General features: G+C 44.9%; 1 protein-coding gene across 2 annotated transcripts in view; it reads left to right on the plus strand.

The window, feature by feature from the left end:
- The window catches only part of NOC2L (NOC2 like nucleolar associated transcriptional repressor), a 432,367-nt gene that overhangs the window by 53,420 nt on the left and 360,655 nt on the right, over positions 1-18,292 (plus strand). For both annotated transcript variants that reach the window (XM_069241122.1, XM_069241123.1), the window contains exons 5-8: positions 4,378-4,498; positions 15,089-15,179; positions 15,914-15,992; positions 16,853-16,963. In XM_069241122.1, coding sequence (XP_069097223.1) covers positions 4,378-4,498; positions 15,089-15,179; positions 15,914-15,992; positions 16,853-16,963 — 402 coding nt within the window. The remainder of the gene's footprint in view (positions 1-4,377; positions 4,499-15,088; positions 15,180-15,913; positions 15,993-16,852; positions 16,964-18,292) is intronic.

The following is an 18,292-nucleotide window of genomic DNA, read 5'->3' on the forward strand; positions in this document are numbered from 1 at the left end:
AGGCCTATTAGTATTAAATTATATTAAGACTGGAGCTCATGTGAGTAATTTGTATAATTTTAAAAGGCATGGGATGATTCAGTATTCCAATTGAACAATCTTCCTTTTCATAATGAATTCCCTGTAGGGTTACTGTGTGGGCCAGTTCTTTATTCATTTTATATAATAGTTGGCATGGAAGAAAAAAAATGGGTTTCTCATACTGAGATGGCTGGATTACAATACACAGTTGCTTGGACCTTTCAGTGGCCCATGCTTTAACTTTGAGCATATCACACATAACGTAGGTATTCATCGGATGTTTTATAAAGTTAACTATAGTCCACAGTTTGGTTAGTAATTCATTTTCTCACAAATGTTGGAGTACCATTGTAACATCAGCTGACTTTTTTTTTTTCTTTTTGAAATACCAGAATGAGCTCTAGATATATTACCGTAATTGGGAAGAATAAATTGGACAGTTTAGCATCCATAAAGCACTGAAAACTGCTTGGGCGATACACATTACAAAGGCCATAATTCTGTGCTCACAATGCCCAAATGGAAGAAGTCTCAAATGCCCCTTTTCACACTAAAGAGATGCTAGAATTCTCTTGAATAAGGCTTTGGGACGATTTTGGCACCTTTCACAACCTTACGTGTGTCAAAAATTAAGGAAGAGTGCAGTGATCTTTTATAATGGCTTGATTTAATCCCCTGAAATCAATGCATGGACGAAGTTCTGAGAGGTCATTTTTAGGAGCAAAAAAGAGACACCTGTGGGAGATTTGGAAGAAGCAGTTAATAATTTTTTGAGATCTGTTTTCATCTATTCCAACAAGGAATCTCTTTCTGTAGTGGCAGTTCTTCCAGAGGGTACAATGATGTATTCAATAGAACCATCCTAAGGAATATGTGAAGGCTGAGTTCTGTCCTTGGTTGCAGTTATCGTGTCCAGGAACTCAGGACACGGCAGGGGAACCACAGTTTTGTAGTGTGAATCTCTTCTAGATTGAAATGCTGTGTATTATTTATCAATGTAGCGCTTGGGTCTGGAAGTGTTATTAGCACTTTTTTTTTTTCCTTTTGGGCGTCTACCTAAGCTGAGTCAGTATAACTCACTTGAATGTCAACCTTAACCCTACAGTGCAACTAATGTGACCAGTTTTTTTTTCTCCAACCAATGAGTTTGGAAGTGTGTTGAGCAAAAACTCCTGAGAAGTCATCATTAGGAAGTCAAAGCAGAAGCAAGCAAAATTAATATGCTCAGAAAACTTCAGAGGAGTAACTGTAATTGATTCTGGATTGAGGAGCCTTTGACATAGTCTGGGAATGAGTTATAGTAGAGGTGGTGTCCATGAGACTCAACAACATTTTGTATCATGAACACACTTTTCAGGTTCTGCTCCAACTGCAACTGAAAATATGTTCTTTATAACAGACTCAGTGTGCATCTTTTACCTTTCAAGAGACTGTAAGTCTAAGGATTCTTATCCACGCTCTTTTTTTAAGCCAAGGACCTTTATTCACAGAGACCAAATCTTGTTGGCACACTGGGCCACAGCGGTAAAGTTGGGGCAGTCAGAGCTTGAGAGGCAAAAAAAAGGCACCCTAATAATGGTGTAAATGGGATAGGCTGAGAAGAAAAAAATAACAGCCCCACAGGAAGCTCAGGGAGAACACTAGCTGGAATAAGAGTTCAGAGAGGTTCCCTCTGACAATATCTAGGCACACAGATTAACACTCAGGAAGAGGTCTGACTTCAGGTCTACTGCACCGAACAGAAAAACCTTTGGAACAGTGAAAAGCTAAGGTATCTAAATATATAACCAAAACATAGAAGTAGAGCTCTTTTTGCGAAGGTTCTGCCAAACAGTCAATTGAGGAGGTTGACACATCCTATTCTCCCAGGTCCAAAGAAAAGTCCACCAGGAAGGATTTGCCTTCAAAGACCATTAAACTTGTAATGGGTGACTTTGATCTGATCTCCAAAGAAAAGCACCTAAGTAGAGAGAATGTCTTCTGCTGTGACTGATATAGAGAAGACGCTGTGCACTTGTCTCCGACATTGCCAAATGTATTAAAAAAAAAAAAAAAAAAAAAAACACTTTCAAAGATGTCATTCCTGCACTCAAGACAGCCAAAATCGTATGCAAAACAAAGAGCTTGGGGAGACTATCAAACTGCAGAACCGTTCATGAGACAGAAGATGCAGGTAGAGAAGAAACTTTGTTAATACAACCATATAGTTAGCAAAAAGATACTGTATATAGTATAGAGCAGGGATACTTGTATGAACCAAGGGCCACTAGTGACCTTCCTGACCTTTACATGTGGCACACGAATGAACAGCAGCACTGAGCTGCTGTTAATTCGATTGAGCACTAACATTAAAAAATATGTTAAACGTGCAAGAACTTATTTACATGTTAACTGAATTAAACGTGCAAAAATGTATTTACATGTTAACTGAAGAAAAGGAAAAGAAGCACCTTTGTGCTTTAAAGTACATGTACACCATGAAAACAAGTCTCTTAAAAAAACTTTTTTTTAAAGTGTATTTCACCAACACGTGTTTCACCTAAGTTTATCAGATAATATCACTGTGTTGGATGACATTTATTAGAAGTGATAGTTTACAAACCTGGAATTGAGAAGCAGTACCCTCCCCCATCTCTGACAACCATGAAGCGGGAGGCTAGCCAGTTGTTGTGCACCCTCTTTGGGGCTTAGGTTGTAATTCTACATTGAACATCTTTATAGTTTAAGTGGTGTTTGTACAAAGCACATCTGAACTCCCGTATTTCAAGGTACTCTTATGTGCTAAAATGAAGATATAGAAGCCAAGTGAAATAAAACAGTTTCTTAGTGTCCTGAAATTTGGTCGAATGGGGGAAGCCAGGATTGATCCCAGGTGTTTTGGATTCAGGATGTGCAGCTTAACCACTAAATTGGCATCTAGTTCTTTCTCTCATTGCTTTGTCTTTAATTCTTGGTGCATGTTAAAGTGTGGGTGGATGATAAAAGCCCTTTGAAGTTTGTGTTGGGCTCAAGGGCCCAAGAAAACCTCGATCTGAGCCAGAGTCTGTCTGTCTGCAGCTTGGCTCGAGCTTTCTGTAGCTTGTCTCGAGCTTTCTGTAGCTTGTCCACCTCCGATATGTTTACCTAGATGCTCTAGAACCACAGAGTCCAGTTTTCGAGACCTGCTGGCACGAACAACTAAGCCAGTGTGCCAGCACTAGACCGAAAGCAAGCTGAACTGCAACCATCCCACAGCTCACTGAACATTATTTAAGTGTTTCAGGTAATCCCATGAGGCATTACAGGGAAAGTTAGTGGAACCTCAAACCCTCTTTCATTATTGAATAACACACTCAAAAACACTAGAAAACAAGCAATGCATTTTAAAGATGTATTCTTATCAAAGTCCTAATCTAGTAAACACAGTATGAGTTGTTACCACAATAAAGACAAATTAAATGCTCAGTATGCCTTTTGCGATGTGAACCTTTTTTTGGGAAATACATAAACAAATAGAGTAAGTCTGTTGGCCCTTGCACGCCTAAGATTCTCCATTCACCGCCAGTCACAAGAATTTGCAGATAGAATCGTGCCCAATCAATATTGATAAGCCAGGATTACTGAACTCCTTGTACAGTGCTTGATTGATTCTTAGAGACAATGCAAGAGTTGGCAGTTCTCTAAAGCAGACACTGCGCAAGCAGTGCTTTACTTAGCAAATAATGCATCTACACACAGAAGTATTTTGCTGTATTGGTGCTAAAGCACCCTCTCTCCAAAGTCACAAAAAACTGCCTATTTTTTGTTGAGCCGTTGTCAACAGTGCTGTAGTGGCAGATCCATTATTTTCCCAAACCAGCAGATAACTGCAGCTGAGTGGAGCATTGTTTTCTGCTTCACGATGTGTAAAGTGATTTTGTATCTGTTTGCCATAGTTAAATGTTGTTTCAGGCATATGTAAAATACGGACTTTGATAAAAATGTGAATTGATTCCTAAAATGTTTGACTTTGGAACCATGGTCCCCTTTACAGAAATGTTAGTCTACATCAGTCTTATCTGAGGGCTAGTTCTAATGTTTAACATGTTTACTTGTGCTTTGTATATAGCCACTAACAAAAGTCTGCAAGAGTTGTTCTGTGTTTTGTAAGGCTCAGTCGTATATATTATTTAATGTCTGGGATAGCTGTTATTGTGAAGGAGTGACTGTTTACCTTTTAAAAATTGTCATTGTTCTCCGTTTACAGTGCCAATGTACATCCGTGCAGTTTATCTGTTGTTTTAACATGTACCCAATGTTTTCAGATTTTATGGAGTGCTCAAGGAACTGGCCCAATAAAAACTGCATAATAAAATTCACTTTATCTTTCATTTTTAGCATGATATCAGGCCAAAACTGTTTCATGAGATCGCCCAGGCCTTTAAAGCAGCCGTGGCAACAACCGTGGGTAGCAGCGAGGGTGGAGAACCTTCAAAGTTTAAGGTTGCTGACAGTGCAGGTGAGTGTGCACTCTGCTTTGGTATTCCTGATTTACTTTTGGAGCAGGTGAGGGTCACACAGCAGTAAGTCCTCATCACCACTGTGTACAAGGGACCTGCAAGCATGTACATATCTAAAAGTTTTTGTTATTCCATGTTGTGGATGAACTCATATACAAACACCACTCTCAACAGCAATTTTTGTTGTTACCTGCCAACAACTAATAGGGCACGTGACATTGATTCACGCAACATTTTACAGCATCACATCCCCACTCACTTCAGCATAAGATTATTCCCTCCCCTCATTAACAATCAGTGAAGATGCATCGGTCACAATTTACAAGATCTGTCACATCACATCCTTGCAAAGACAAACATAACTATGACATGAGTGAAAAGCGTATTACACCACAGATGTACAGCCCAGCCATACTGAGTTAACTTAGATGAAACCATCATCACGTGGTATCAGCCAAACTACAATGAATCTCATCATTCCATCAAAAGACTCTGCACCAACCTAGTTTGCACTCCTTTCAGTCAGGCTTAGTCAAGATGGAACTCCAGTTAAAAACCGGTATTCTGTTTTTGCAAGAGAGGCTGCACCTTAGTGGAACCATCCACCTCCACTGCATCTTCAAGTATATTGATCCAGCAACCAAAGTCTGCCCCCAAGTCTGTAATCCATTTTCTTAGGTCATGTAGTTCATTCTTGCAGAGGCTGTTGTTCAAATTACAGAGCCATAGAAAGTCACACATACTAACCATGGCAAAATAGCTACGAGAGTGTCCCATGTGTTCCCCTGAACGTGCTCTCAAAGATGCCTGTTCTGCTATGTGCTGGAAAGCATTTCATTTCTTGTCTTATCTCCAACAAGTCTCTTTTTTTGTCCTTGTGCTTTCTGTGGTTACTCAGTTGTATCCATGGTGTGTACGGACATTTCCCTTTGGTGTTCCAGGATCACCAGTAGTGGTGCACTCCAAATGATTATATATTCCTTTCGGCACATGCCTTTGCAGTGTTAATGAATTCAAGCAAGCAGGGTTTACGTTGGGAATGTGATCAGTGCGTGAAAAGTATGACACAGTAAATAAACTAACCAACTCTGTCCTATCAGACCTGTAACTCCAAGAAGACTTTTTATATCGGTTATGTACATCAGTTACGTAGGGTAAATATCGTTTTATGTCTGTAAATAAATGTAAGGAGGGTGCTAGCACCTTTTTTGGTCAAGATAAAACCTCAAGCACTTTATACTGTTGATGGGCTGGGTGAAACATTTGTATAACTGGGGCCAAATGACCAATGTCGTATGGGTGAGCCTGGTTTTGGTCAGCTGCCTTTGGTAGTGATCTTATTTACCCCTGTTTATTTGTCTTCCGGCCGGTCAATAAGACAGAGGACTCTGACATAAAAAAAGTATCTACTTGAATATGGAATGTATACATCTTTCTTAGGTTCTTGCCACTTTCAGATGCAGGATGTCACTGAATTTCTAAATAAAACAATCCGAAATAGTTACTTCTAAAATCCCACGTAAAACCAAACTTTCCATAGAAGTTCAGGGTTACAAAGGCAACGTACCTAACAAAAGTTCCAGTGTCATGCTTTATATGGCAGTTATCGATTTGGCAGATGAAAATGCTGATGTGTTTGGGGCAATCAGTGCAAAGGGCATTTATGTAAGACCAATGATTGTCATGTGGACTACGTGTTGAAACCTATTTCCCACAGCATCGGTCTTCAGGAGGGCATACCAAACTTAAGGGGCTGTAGTTTGAAACTGGAGAACATTTTCCATTGCCATCCACAGGACAGGATTGACCAGTTTCAACTGAGAACTTGAATTCAGGTTCAGTGGCAAACATATTTTCTTTTAACATTGGAGGGCAGGAAGACTACAGTTAGTGATTGCAGAATCAAGGTGACCATTTGTACCCTTCAGTGGCCTTGTCCATGACCTAGGGTGAAGTGGGAAAATCAGTGTGTCCCTCATGCTGGCCTGGGCTAGGAACTGCTGAACATCTCCTAACAACTGATTCCCTGCATTGGAGTGCATTTCTGTTGAAGCATTTATTGTTTGCGTCAATGCTGTCAGCCCAGCCTGGCTTTCTGGCTGTTGTTGTCTTGTTAACATCTTCTCTTAAACATTTCCATATGATTCAGTAAAGGAGTTTCTGTATTGAAGTGAGAGTCTCCTTCTCAAAGTCCTTAAGAAAGAACAAATATATGTGGTAAGCAGCAATATTAATCCAAAACTAGTGGGAAGTCATGACCACCCAAAAGGACAGGTGATTTAACATTTCCAAACTCTCCAATCAGGGTGGATTTTCATTCCCAGGCTTTTCCGTTGGTTTCCTGGAATTTCTAGGTTGAAGCCAGAGGGGGGTTGGTTCTTCTGTCTGCTGAGTTTGGGCATCCCTAGCCGGCCTTCCCGACTTGTTGTGCTATGCCCAGCACAGTAGGAGGAAAGGGGGAGCTGAGAGTTTCAGGTACAGTGGAGGAAAACAGATTTGGCAGGGAAACTGATTATTCCACAGCCCATCAGCTAGTTATTGTTTAGCTGCTGGGAGCCATGGAATTAAATATATCCAGTTGTTCACTTCCTCAGTGGACGAAGGCATTGTACATAAGAAGTCCTATTTTGTGCAGATCCACCAACAGTTGCTGTGGATGTTATTCAGCCTACTTGTGGTTTTGTGGTCTCACGCCCAGAACAAATGTAACACAAAATACAATACGGATGGTAAGGACTCTTGTTATGGAAGGATTCTGTGGTTTATACATGGTAGGGGATGAGAGGTTGCCTGCCCAGCAGAGATGCAGGTGCCAGTAGCAACCATTGGTTATGGGTGATGGTGGTATATATGGCATTCGACCAGTAGAAACCTAATATCTACTGTTAAATTCTGTGGAAGAATGATGCAGTTCCTCTAGTTGATTTGGAGATTGTAGCCTCCACTTGGGAGAAAAGATGACCTGAGCCATAAAATAAATGGAACAGTGCGGCCAGGCTTTTCCATTTTCCAAGCCAGGCTAAGACATTTTTCATACTCTCACAGAGCAATTGCAAAGTCTCCCAGCTACACCAAGTATTCTCCAGCATCACAGCTCACAATGTGTTCCCTTAATCACTAAAAGTAACAGTTCAACTCTTCATTTTTGTTTTGGGCTCCTGCTTCCCTCTCTTTAGTTTCACTCAGTGTGTTACAGTGTGTCTCTCCAAAACTTGCCAGAGTGCCATATCTGAAGAATGTACTTCAGTAGACCACAGGCTGCTGCTAGCTACTGGGGTGCAAGGGGAATGTAGAGAGAAACTTGCAAGCCATCCTTCCTAGCACAAATGATAACAAGAGCCTTTCACCCAGGTATCATTATCCAATCTGACAATGGCATCCTGGTAAAACATCAACCTGGCCCGGGCCCTCATTTGGGGTGTTGAGTTGCTTCACACCTGCTCTTTTCTGACGACTATTGTGCCTCACAGCATAGGCCATCCGCATGCGACACTGAGTTGGGAACTTAATCTTGGTACTCTTTGCATGTGTTCAAATATGCACCTTAGCTAAAAACACCTCCAGGTCCCCAGTTGTGCCATTGAGGTCCAAGGCCTTCAGGTTGTTGCCTAGCCATGTTGCCATCCCAAAACTTGAACACCATCTCTTGCCCACCAGTAGGTCCACTGGGACAGCACCCATAATCAAAAACCCTTCCATGGCTACACTGCAGCACCTGACTCTAACTACGAGGTAACAGTTGCTTGTGGTGCCAAATGGAATCAGTGAGCCTTGGTAGTCACAGTCTGGATATGAGATGGGACTTTTTAATCTCTTGTTGGAGCTCAAACATACCCTTGAGAAACTCAGAAATCTAGACTTTAACTGGTAACTGTCGTGATCGATGAATATGCATTTTGTTCTTTTCCTACTTAGAACGAGAAGCTGTGTCTCCAAGAATATTTCGCCCTTGGTCATTGCAATTCAAAAACAAAAGTTTAAACAAAATCTACGTTGCCCGTTTCTCTAGCCACTGGGGTTAGTTGGAAAGAATATAACTGTACCTGTTAAACACTATTGATCGTCCTAACCCTGGCTATTCAGTAACATTGACTGTAGGAAGTTGGCTCTGTATGTGCTATTTCAAAGTAAGGAATAGCATGCACAGAGTCCAAGGGTTCCCCTTAGAGGTAAAATAGTGGTAAAAATAGATAATACTAATGCTCTATTTTGTGGTAGTGTGGTCGAGCAATAGGCTTATCCAAGGAGTAGTGTTAAGCATTTGTTGTACATACACATAGACAATAAATGAGGTACACACACTCAGAGACAAATCCAGCCAATAGGTTTTTATATAGAAAAATATCTTTTCTTAGTTTATTTTAAGAACCACAGGTTCAAATTCTACATGTAATATCTCATTCGAAAGGTATTGCAGGTAAGTACTTTAGGAACTTCAAATCATCAAAATTGCATGTATACTTTTCACGTTATTCACAAATAGCTGTTTTAAAAGTGGACACAGTGCAATTTTCACAGTTCCTAGGGGAGGTAAGTATTTGTTAGGTTAACCAGGTAAGTAAGGCACTTACAGGGCTTAGTTCTTGGTCCAAGGTAGCCCACCGTTGGGGGTTCAGAGCAACCCCAAAGTCACCACACCAGCAGCTCAGGGCCGGTCAGGTGCAGAGTTCAAAGTGGTGCCCAAAACACATAGGCTAGAATAGAGAGAAGGGGGTGCCCCGGTTCCGGGCTGCTTGCAGGTAAGTACCCGCGTCGTCGGAGGGCAGACCAGGGGGGTTTTGTAGGGCACCGGGGGGGACACAAGCCCACACAGAAATTTCACCCTCAGCGGCGCGGGGGCGGCCGGGTGCAGTGTAGAAACAAGCGTCGGGTTCGCAGTGTTAGTCTATGAGAGATCTCGGGATCTCTTCAGCGCTGCAGGCAGGCAAGGGGGGGGTTCCTCGGGGAAACCTCCACTTGGTCAAGGGAGAGGGACTCCTGGGGGTCACTCCTCCAGTGAAAGTCCGGTCCTTCAGGTCCTGGGGGCTGCGGGTGCAGGGTCTCTCCCAGGTGTCGGGACTTAGGATTCAAAGAGTCGCGGTCAGGGGAAGCCTCGGGATTCCCTCTGCAGGCGGCGCTGTGGGGGCTCAGGGGGGACAGGTTTTGGTACTCACAGTATCAGAGTAGTCCTGGGGTCCCTCCTGAGGTGTCGGGTCTCCACCAGCCGAGTCGGGGTCGCCGGGTGCAGTGTTGCAAGTCTCACGCTTCTTGCGGGGAGCTTGCAGGGTTCTTTAAAGCTGCTGGAAACAAAGTTGCAGCCTTTCTTGGAGCAGGTCCGCTGTCCTCGGGAGTTTCTTGTCTTTTCGAAGCAGGGGCAGTCCTCAGAGGATGTCGAGGTCGCTGGTCCCTTCGGAAGGCGTCGCTGGAGCAGGATCTTTGGAAGGCAGGAGACAGGCCGGTGAGTTTCTGGAGCCAAGGCAGTTGTCGTCTTCTGGTCTTCCGCTGCAGGGGTTTTCAGCTGGGCAGTCCTTCTTCTTGTAGTTGCAGGAATCTAATTTTCTAGGGTTCAGGGTAGCCCTTAAATACTAAATTTAAGGGCGTGTTTAGGTCTGGGGGGTTAGTAGCCAATGGCTACTAGCCCTGAGGGTGGGTACACCCTCTTTGTGCCTCCTCCCAAGGGGAGGGGGTCACAATCCTAACCCTATTGGGGGAATCCTCCATCTGCAAGATGGAGGATTTCTAAAAGTTAGAGTCACTTCAGCTCAGGACACCTTAGGGGCTGTCCTGACTGGCCAGTGACTCCTCCTTGTTGCTTTCTTTGTTCCCTCCAGCCTTGCCGCCAAAAGTGGGGGCCGTGGCCGGAGGGGGCGGGCAACTCCACTAAGCTGGAGTGCCCTGCTGGGCTGTGACAAAGGGGTGAGCCTTTGAGGCTCACCGCCAGGTGTGTCAGTTCCTGCCTGGGGGAGGTGTTAGCATCTCCACCCAGTGCAGGCTTTGTTACTGGCCTCAGAGTGACAAAGGCACTCTCCCCATGGGGCCAGCAACATGTCTCTGGTGTGGCAGGCTGCTGGAACTAGTCAGCCTACACAGACAGTCGGTTAAGTTTCAGGGGGCACCTCTAAGGTGCCCTCTGTGGTGTATTTTACAATAAAATGTACACTGGCATCAGTGTGCATTTATTGTGCTGAGAAGTTTGATACCAAACTTCCCAGTTTTCAGTGTAGCCATTATGGTGCTGTGGAGTTCGTGTTTGACAGACTCCCAGACCATATACTCTTATGGCTACCCTGCACTTACAATGTCTAAGGTTTTGTTTAGACACTGTAGGGGTACCATGCTCATGCACTGGTACCCTCACCTATGGTATAGTGCACCCTGCCTTAGGGCTGTAAGGCCTGCTAGAGGGGTGTCTTACCTATACTGCATAGGCAGTGAGAGGCTGGCATGGCACCCTGAGGGGAGTGCCATGTCGACTTACTCGTTTTGTCCTCACTAGCACACACAAGCTGGCAAGCAGTGTGTCTGTGCTGAGTGAGAGGTCTCCAGGGTGGCATAAGACATGCTGCAGCCCTTAGAGACCTTCCTTGGCATCAGGGCCCTTGGTACTAGAAGTACCAGTTACAAGGGACTTATCTGACTGCCAGGGTGTGCCAGTTGTGGATACAATGGTACATTTTAGGTGAAGGAACACTGGTGCTGGGGCCTGGTTAGCAGGGTCCCAGCACACTTCTCAGTCAAGTCAGCATCAGTATCAGGCAAAAAGTGGGGGGTAACTGCAACAGGGAGCCATTTCTTTACATTGACCACTGTAACTTCTGTAGACTCCCTCTTTGATAAATGTATTTCTCTTCATACCTTTGTAAAAAAATTGGCTAGAACCAACTGATTTTCTTTAGTGCTTGAGCTTATAACACAGTTATGTGTGCTATTGGGGACTCTTGTTTTGAAAGTTAAAACCTCTGATGTTACAGATCTCCTTATTTACTTTGGTGTCATTTGTGGTTTAATTATACATGATATCAATTTTCACAGCACCTCCAGTGAGCTAGGCCGTGACTACCAAGTCACAGTTCCCTCTAGAGAGTCAAGGAGATGCTCGCTAGCCGTTGCACTCTTAGTATCCAGTTCTCGGTCATTGAGGAGGGTCATAAAGTATAACACTTACAGGCATTTTGCAGAGGCATTGGTACCTGGAGTAAAAGCCTAATGGCATTATATGACACTTTAGACCTGTAGGCCCACTTGTTCCTTCTGCTTCCTTTACTGTGCACTAGTATGTCACGGGTTTTCTTGTTTCTGAGGATTGTATACAGTGGGAACTCGCCGAGATCATACCATAGGCAGACATGTTGTGTTTGTGCTACTGATTGATGTTTAAGGTGTAAGAGGTGGTGTAAAGAAATGGCTCCCTGTTGCAGTTACCCCCCACTTTTTGCCTGATACTGATGCTGACTTGACTGAGAAGTGTGGTGGGGCCCTGCTAACCAGGCCCCAGCACCAGTGTTCTTTCGCCTAAAATGTACCATTGTCTCCACAATTGGCACAACCCTGGCATCCAGGCAAATCCCTCATAACTGGTACCCCTGGTACCAAGGGCCCTGATGCCAGGGAAGGTCTCTAAGGGCTGCAGCATGTCTTATGCCACCCTAGGGACCCCTCACTCAGCACAGACACACTGCTTACCAGCTTGTGTGTTCTGGTGGGGAGAAAATGACTGTCGACATGGCACTCCCCTCCGGGTGCCATGCCAACCTCACACTGCCTGTGGCATAGGTAAGTCACCCATCTAGCAGGCCTTACAGCCCTAAGGCAGGGTGCACTATACCACAGGTGAGGGCATGGGTGCATGAGCACTATGCCCCTAAAGTGTCTAAGCAAAACCTTAGACATTGTAAGTGCAGGGTAGCCATAAGAGTATATGGTCTGGGAGTCTGTCAAAAACGAACTCCACAGCTCCATAATGGCTACACTGAATACTGGGAAGTTTGGTATCCAACTTCTCAGAATAATAAACCCACACTGATGCCAGTGTTGGATTTATTAAAAAATGCACACAGAGGGCATCTTAGAGATACCCCCTGTATTTTACCCAATTGTTCAGTGCAGGACTGACTGGTCTGTGCCAGCCTGCTGCTGAGAGACGAGTTTCTGACCCCATGTGGTGAGGGCCTTTGTGCTCTCTGAGGACAGAAACAAAAGCCTGCTCTGGGTGGAGATGCTTCACACCTCCCCCCTGCAGGAACTGTAACACCTAGCAGTGAGCCTCAAAGGCTCTGGCTTCACAATGCCCCAGGGCACTCCAGCTAGTGGAGATGCCCGCCCCCTGGACACAGCCCCCACTTTTGGCGGCAAGTCCAGGAGAGATAATGAGAAAAACAAGGAGGATTCACTGGCCAGTCAGGACAGCCCCTAAGGTGTCCTGAGCTGAGGTGACTCTGACTTTTAGAAATCCTCCATCTTGCAGATGGAGGATTCCCCCAATAGGGATAGGGATGTGCCCCCTCCTCCCCTCAGGGAGGAGGCACAAAGAGGGTGTAGCCACCCTCAAGGACAGTAGACATTGGCTACTACCCTCCCAGACCTAAACACACCCCTAAATTCAGTATTTAGGGGCTCCCCAGAACCTAGGAAACTAGATTCCTGCAACCTAAGAAGAAGGGGACTGCTAAGCTGAAAAACCCTGCAGAGAAGACGGAGACACCAACTGCTTTGGCCCCAGCTCTACCGGCCTGTCTCCCCACTTCTAAAGACACTGCTCCAGCGACGCTTTCCCCAGGGACCAGCGACCTCTGAATCCTCAGAGGACTTCCCTGCTCTAGAAGGACCAAGAACTCCTGAGGACAGCGGTTCTGTTCACCCAAGACTGCAACTTTGTAACAAAGGAGCAACTTTAAAACAACTTGCGTTTCCCGCCGGAACCGTGAGACTTGCCACTCTGCACCCGACGCCCCCGGCTCGACTTGTGGAGAACAAACACTTCAGGGAGGATTCCCCGGCGACTGCAAGACCGTGAGTAGCCAGAGTTGCCCCCCTGAGCCCCCACAGCGAGGCCTGCAGAGGGAATCCCGAGGCTCCCCCTGACCGCGACTGCCTGCTCCTCAGATCCCGACGCCTGGTAAAGACTGCACCCGCAGCCCCCAGGACCTGAAGGATCCGAACTCCAGTACAGGAGTGACCCCCAGGAGGCCCTCTCCCTTGCCCAGGTGGTGGCTACCCCGAGGACCCCCCCCCTTGCCTGCCTGCATCGCTGAAGAGACCCCTTGGTCTCCCATTGCTTCCTATTGAAAACCCGACGCTTGTTTGTACACTGCACCCGGCCGCCCCCGTGCCGCTGAGGGTGTACTTTCTGTGTGGACTTGTGTCCCCCCCGGTGCCCTACAAAACCCCCCTGGTCTGCCCTCCGAAGACGCGGGTACTTACCTGCTGGCAGACTGGAACCGGGGCACCCCCTTCTCCATTGAAGTCTATGCGGTTTGGGCACCACTTTGACCTCTGCACCTGACCGGCCCTGAGCTGCTGGTGTGTTAACTTTGGGGTTGCTCTGAACCCCCAACGGTGGGCTACCTTGGACCCAAACTTGAACCCTGTCGGTGGTTTACTTACCTGCAAAAACTAACAAACTCTTACTCCCCCAGGAACTGTTGAAAATTGCACTGTCTAGTTTTAAAATAGCTATATGTGATTTATGCGAAAACTGTATATGCTATTTTGCTAATTCAAAGTTCCTAAAGTCCCTACCTGCAATACCTTTCATTTGAAGTATTACATGTAAATCTTGAACCTGTGGTTTTTAAAATAAACTAAGAAAATATATTTTTCTATACAAAAACCTATTGGCCTGGAATTGTCTTTGAGTGTGTGTTCCTCATTTATTGCTTGTGTATGTACAACAAATGCTTAACACTACTCCTCTGATAAGCCTACTGCTCGACCACACTACCACAAAATAGAGCATTAGTATTATCTCTTTTTGCCACTATCTTACCTCTAAGGGGAACCCTTGGACTCTGTGCATACTATTCCTTACTTTGAAATAGTGCATACAGAGCCAACTTCCTACAGGTGGGAATTGTCATGAACCTAGGCTTGGAAGTTGTATACATTTAGCAGAATGTGATGAACATAGCAATCTTTACACAACTTTACCTGCAGTGAGTTCCTGCTATGCGCGTCCACTAAATGTCAAAATATCATTTTCAAGAATATTGACCAATAAACCACAAGTACTTATGAGACTGACTATAATGGCGCAACAGAAAGACTATCTACTGAGCTATTGTCTTTTTGACTTGCACTGTTCAGCTAATGTGTTTTTGTGTAACACTCAAACACCTGATAGGTTCGACTTCTAAACAATTGCATTTTTATTGTCAGCCATTTATTTCGAATTCCTTAAATCGTTTATTTTGTTTGGTTCATGCTTTTCTAATAACTGAAGTCGAGACTCATAAACCATTCTGCCTGCCGAAATTCCCCACTGTTAATAATGAGCCCCGAAGTGCAGTCTTGCTGCCCATACTCTACTTTTTCTCTCTAAAATGTACTTTCTAAACGCTGTTGAAAACAGGCACTTACCTGTCCCACGTCACAATTTTAATATTTGCTTTTAGTATTCAACGCTCTTGTGTCCTTCTGCATACGAGACCTGTTTGTGCTACTGGAGAAGAAGCTGCAGCTGAAGCAGACCAAGGGGAAGACCAAGTAAGTGTCTCTAAACTAATAATGGTAACACAGACAACCTTCCCTGATGTCTGACTGCTTTCATGGTAGAGTTAATCAGTTAATTTATCTGATCTAAACTGGGGCCCTTTTGATAGACCTTCAGTAGGTGGAAGGGTGACACTGATGTCTATGACCCTGAGATTCACACAGAGTTGCCATCTGTTGCATTGATCACCTGAACTGCTTCATATACTTTGTATATACATCATGGAAAGTCTGGATCTGAGCCCCACAAGAACCTGAGGGGGATCTTGGCATACGGGTACAAGTCTTAGTTTTTAGTCTTGGATTTTGATTTGAAATTTCTATTTTGGGATACTGTAGCTACTCCTTTTCAGTTCAGCAACTTCCTATGTGTGCTGATGTAAAATCAACTGCCAAACAATTTCTGTGAGAGAAACGGTCAATGTCTGGCTTTGGTTTACAAATGTTCTGTCTGCTGAACATTCATGTTGCTCGTTAGTGTTCTTTGCTCTCTCCTTGCTATTGTACGCTGTTGTTGAACACCTTGCTTCTTCTGGTGCTTTCTCCTCTCCCTATTGTTCCTCTGCATAGTACCCTTTCTCACTGTGCTCTATTTTTGCCCTCTCAATAGGATCTCTCTACCCTAAAACTTCAGATCATTTTCCATCTCAGTGCAGATGGCCTTGGCAGGCCCGATCATAAACGTAATGATTTACAGTGGGCTTCATTTGATATGTCTTTCTATTTAGGATGATGGCACCATCGAGCAGTCCACTATGGGGACGGTTGCGGCTGCACGTCAAAATGTATCTGAGCTCTGTGATTCAGGTGAGAGACTGCTCCAGTGGATAGATTACACTACAGGTTCTCCTGCACAGGGTGCCAAGAGCAGTGACAACCTGTTGCCTCTTCCAGCCAAAGCTGTGAAGTACGTCTTTTCTAGCAGTGATGCATGCCACTACAGACAGCCTGCTGCAGCCACAGCCACAGCCGAAAACCTCACTGCCAACACCTGATGCACAACCGTATATGTGCCCTTCCACGGTCCAGCTACTGCAGATAGAGGTGTGAAATACCTCTGTACTGGATGTGATGCACATCAGTGTGTGTGTGTGTGTTGTACCTCTGTACTGGATGTGATGCACATCAGTGTGTGTGTGTTGACAGAAGCAGTCGCAGATATAAAACACCTTGCTGCTAGTTGTAATTCACAACACTGCATTGCCACTGCTTCAGCTTCAGCTGTGATGTCCAGCACTTCAATCATTCCCGACAGTGCAGTGTGGCTACAGTGAAACACACAAGCCCACACACAATAACAGTTGGGTCAAATTACTGCACAGGTTGTGTGTGAATTTCACTTGTGCTGCAGATGGTGGTGAAGTGTGCAAACCATCAGAGTTTTCAGGCCTTTGGCCATTGCTTTACATTTAGGGCACAGCAGCTTTACCTTTTAGTGTGTCAGTGTGTCCAGCATTCAGATTTACACTGTGCACAGAAAAACATTCTGTGCACTTCTGCCTGTTAATTACTTCAAACCGTAAATTACACGTAACAAGGCGTTGATATCAGTCACACAGGAGTATCTGCATTTTGAGATTCCAGAGTTGTGGCTTTGTCATAAAACTAACTCTGGACACTGTTTAATGTACACATGTGATGTCTGATTCTATCTTAATTGTTTCCAGCTCCTGTCCTGCATCACAGAAGCATCAGTCGGAGCAGCTGTTCTCCAGCATGTGAATGCAACAGTCCCATATTATCTGTGCTTCCCAAAGCAAACCCGAATGCTGTTGAAGGTAAGGATCACAGTTTACCCATCTAGCCAGCCCCCTACCATTCTGTCTCCCCATCACAAATCCACATGCAATGAAGATAAGAAAAGACATATGACTAGCTGCTCAGTTTCTGAACGGCACCTACAAGCTAAGCCTCAGGTTAAGATCAAAAGGGCCAACCAGTGACTGCTAATCCCTCTGCATGCTGCTAAAGTGCATGAAGATTAGCCAAAAAAAGGAGTGCCATCCATTGATATACCTCAGATGAGCTAGTGTACTTTTCCAAAATAGGCCAACCTAATGAGAAACAGCGTTTGGGTTATACAGTAGGCCTACTAGATTCTGTTCACCCATATCCCTATAAGGCTAATGTTGAAGCACTTTGTCCACTTTCTTTTACCCTGTGTCGGTCCCCTTGCTCAACCTGATTCTGTGATTGCTGCTCAAGTATTCATGGGTGCTTTTGTACTTTGAAGAGATGAGTTATGAGCTTTATTATGCATAGATATTTTGATTAGGGTTTTATGGACTTATGGTGATATTTGTAGGTGACTGTGGGGAGTATGGGATAGGGAAATAGATTATGGGTAGATTGTTGATGGTGAAGTGTGTGACGACATGGACAGTATGGTGTTTGGAAAGAATGGAGTTTTCAGACTTTTGGAAAATGAAAAAAATGTGTGCTTGTGAGCGTTGGGGGTTGATTTGTGCTTTAGAGGATTGGTGAGAGGTATAAGCCATTTTTTGATTTGGTGAGCTGTCTAAGAGTGAATGGTGAACTGTGAATGGAGGGTGTCCACTGCAGAGGATTTGTTTGTGCATGCAGTTTGAAACATTAGTGGATGGTGAGAGATTTGGAGGGTTTGTGTAGTGAACTGTTTGGTTGGCTGAAGGATGGTGAGCAGTTTGGTGGACTGAAGGATGGTTTTTGATTTGGTGGACTAGAGTGTGGTGTGTGGTTTTGAGGACTGGAGGGTGGTATGCGGTTCTGAGAACAGGTTGATGGTGTACAATTTGGAGCAGTGGTGAGTGTGGTGTTTGGAGGATTGGTCTATGGTTTGGAACAGTGGTGGGGTGTGCTGTTTGGCGGCCTCAAGGGTGGTGTGGTGTGTTGTGTGGTGGACTGAAGGGTGATACCATGGAGAGTGGTGTGCGGTTCTGAGAACTAGGTGGTGGTGGTGTGCGGTTCTGAGAACTAGGTGGTGGTGGTGTGCGGTTCTGAGAACTAGGTGGTGGTGGAGTGCGGTTCGGAGGACTGGGCGGTGGAGTGCGGTTCGGAGGACTGGGCGGTGGAGTGCGGTTCGGAGGACTGGGCGGTGGAGTGCGGTTCGGAGGACTGGGCGGTGGAGT

Source organism: Pleurodeles waltl, chromosome 6 (assembly GCF_031143425.1).
Source record: "Pleurodeles waltl isolate 20211129_DDA chromosome 6, aPleWal1.hap1.20221129, whole genome shotgun sequence".
Taxonomy (NCBI): Eukaryota; Metazoa; Chordata; class Amphibia; order Caudata; family Salamandridae; genus Pleurodeles; species Pleurodeles waltl.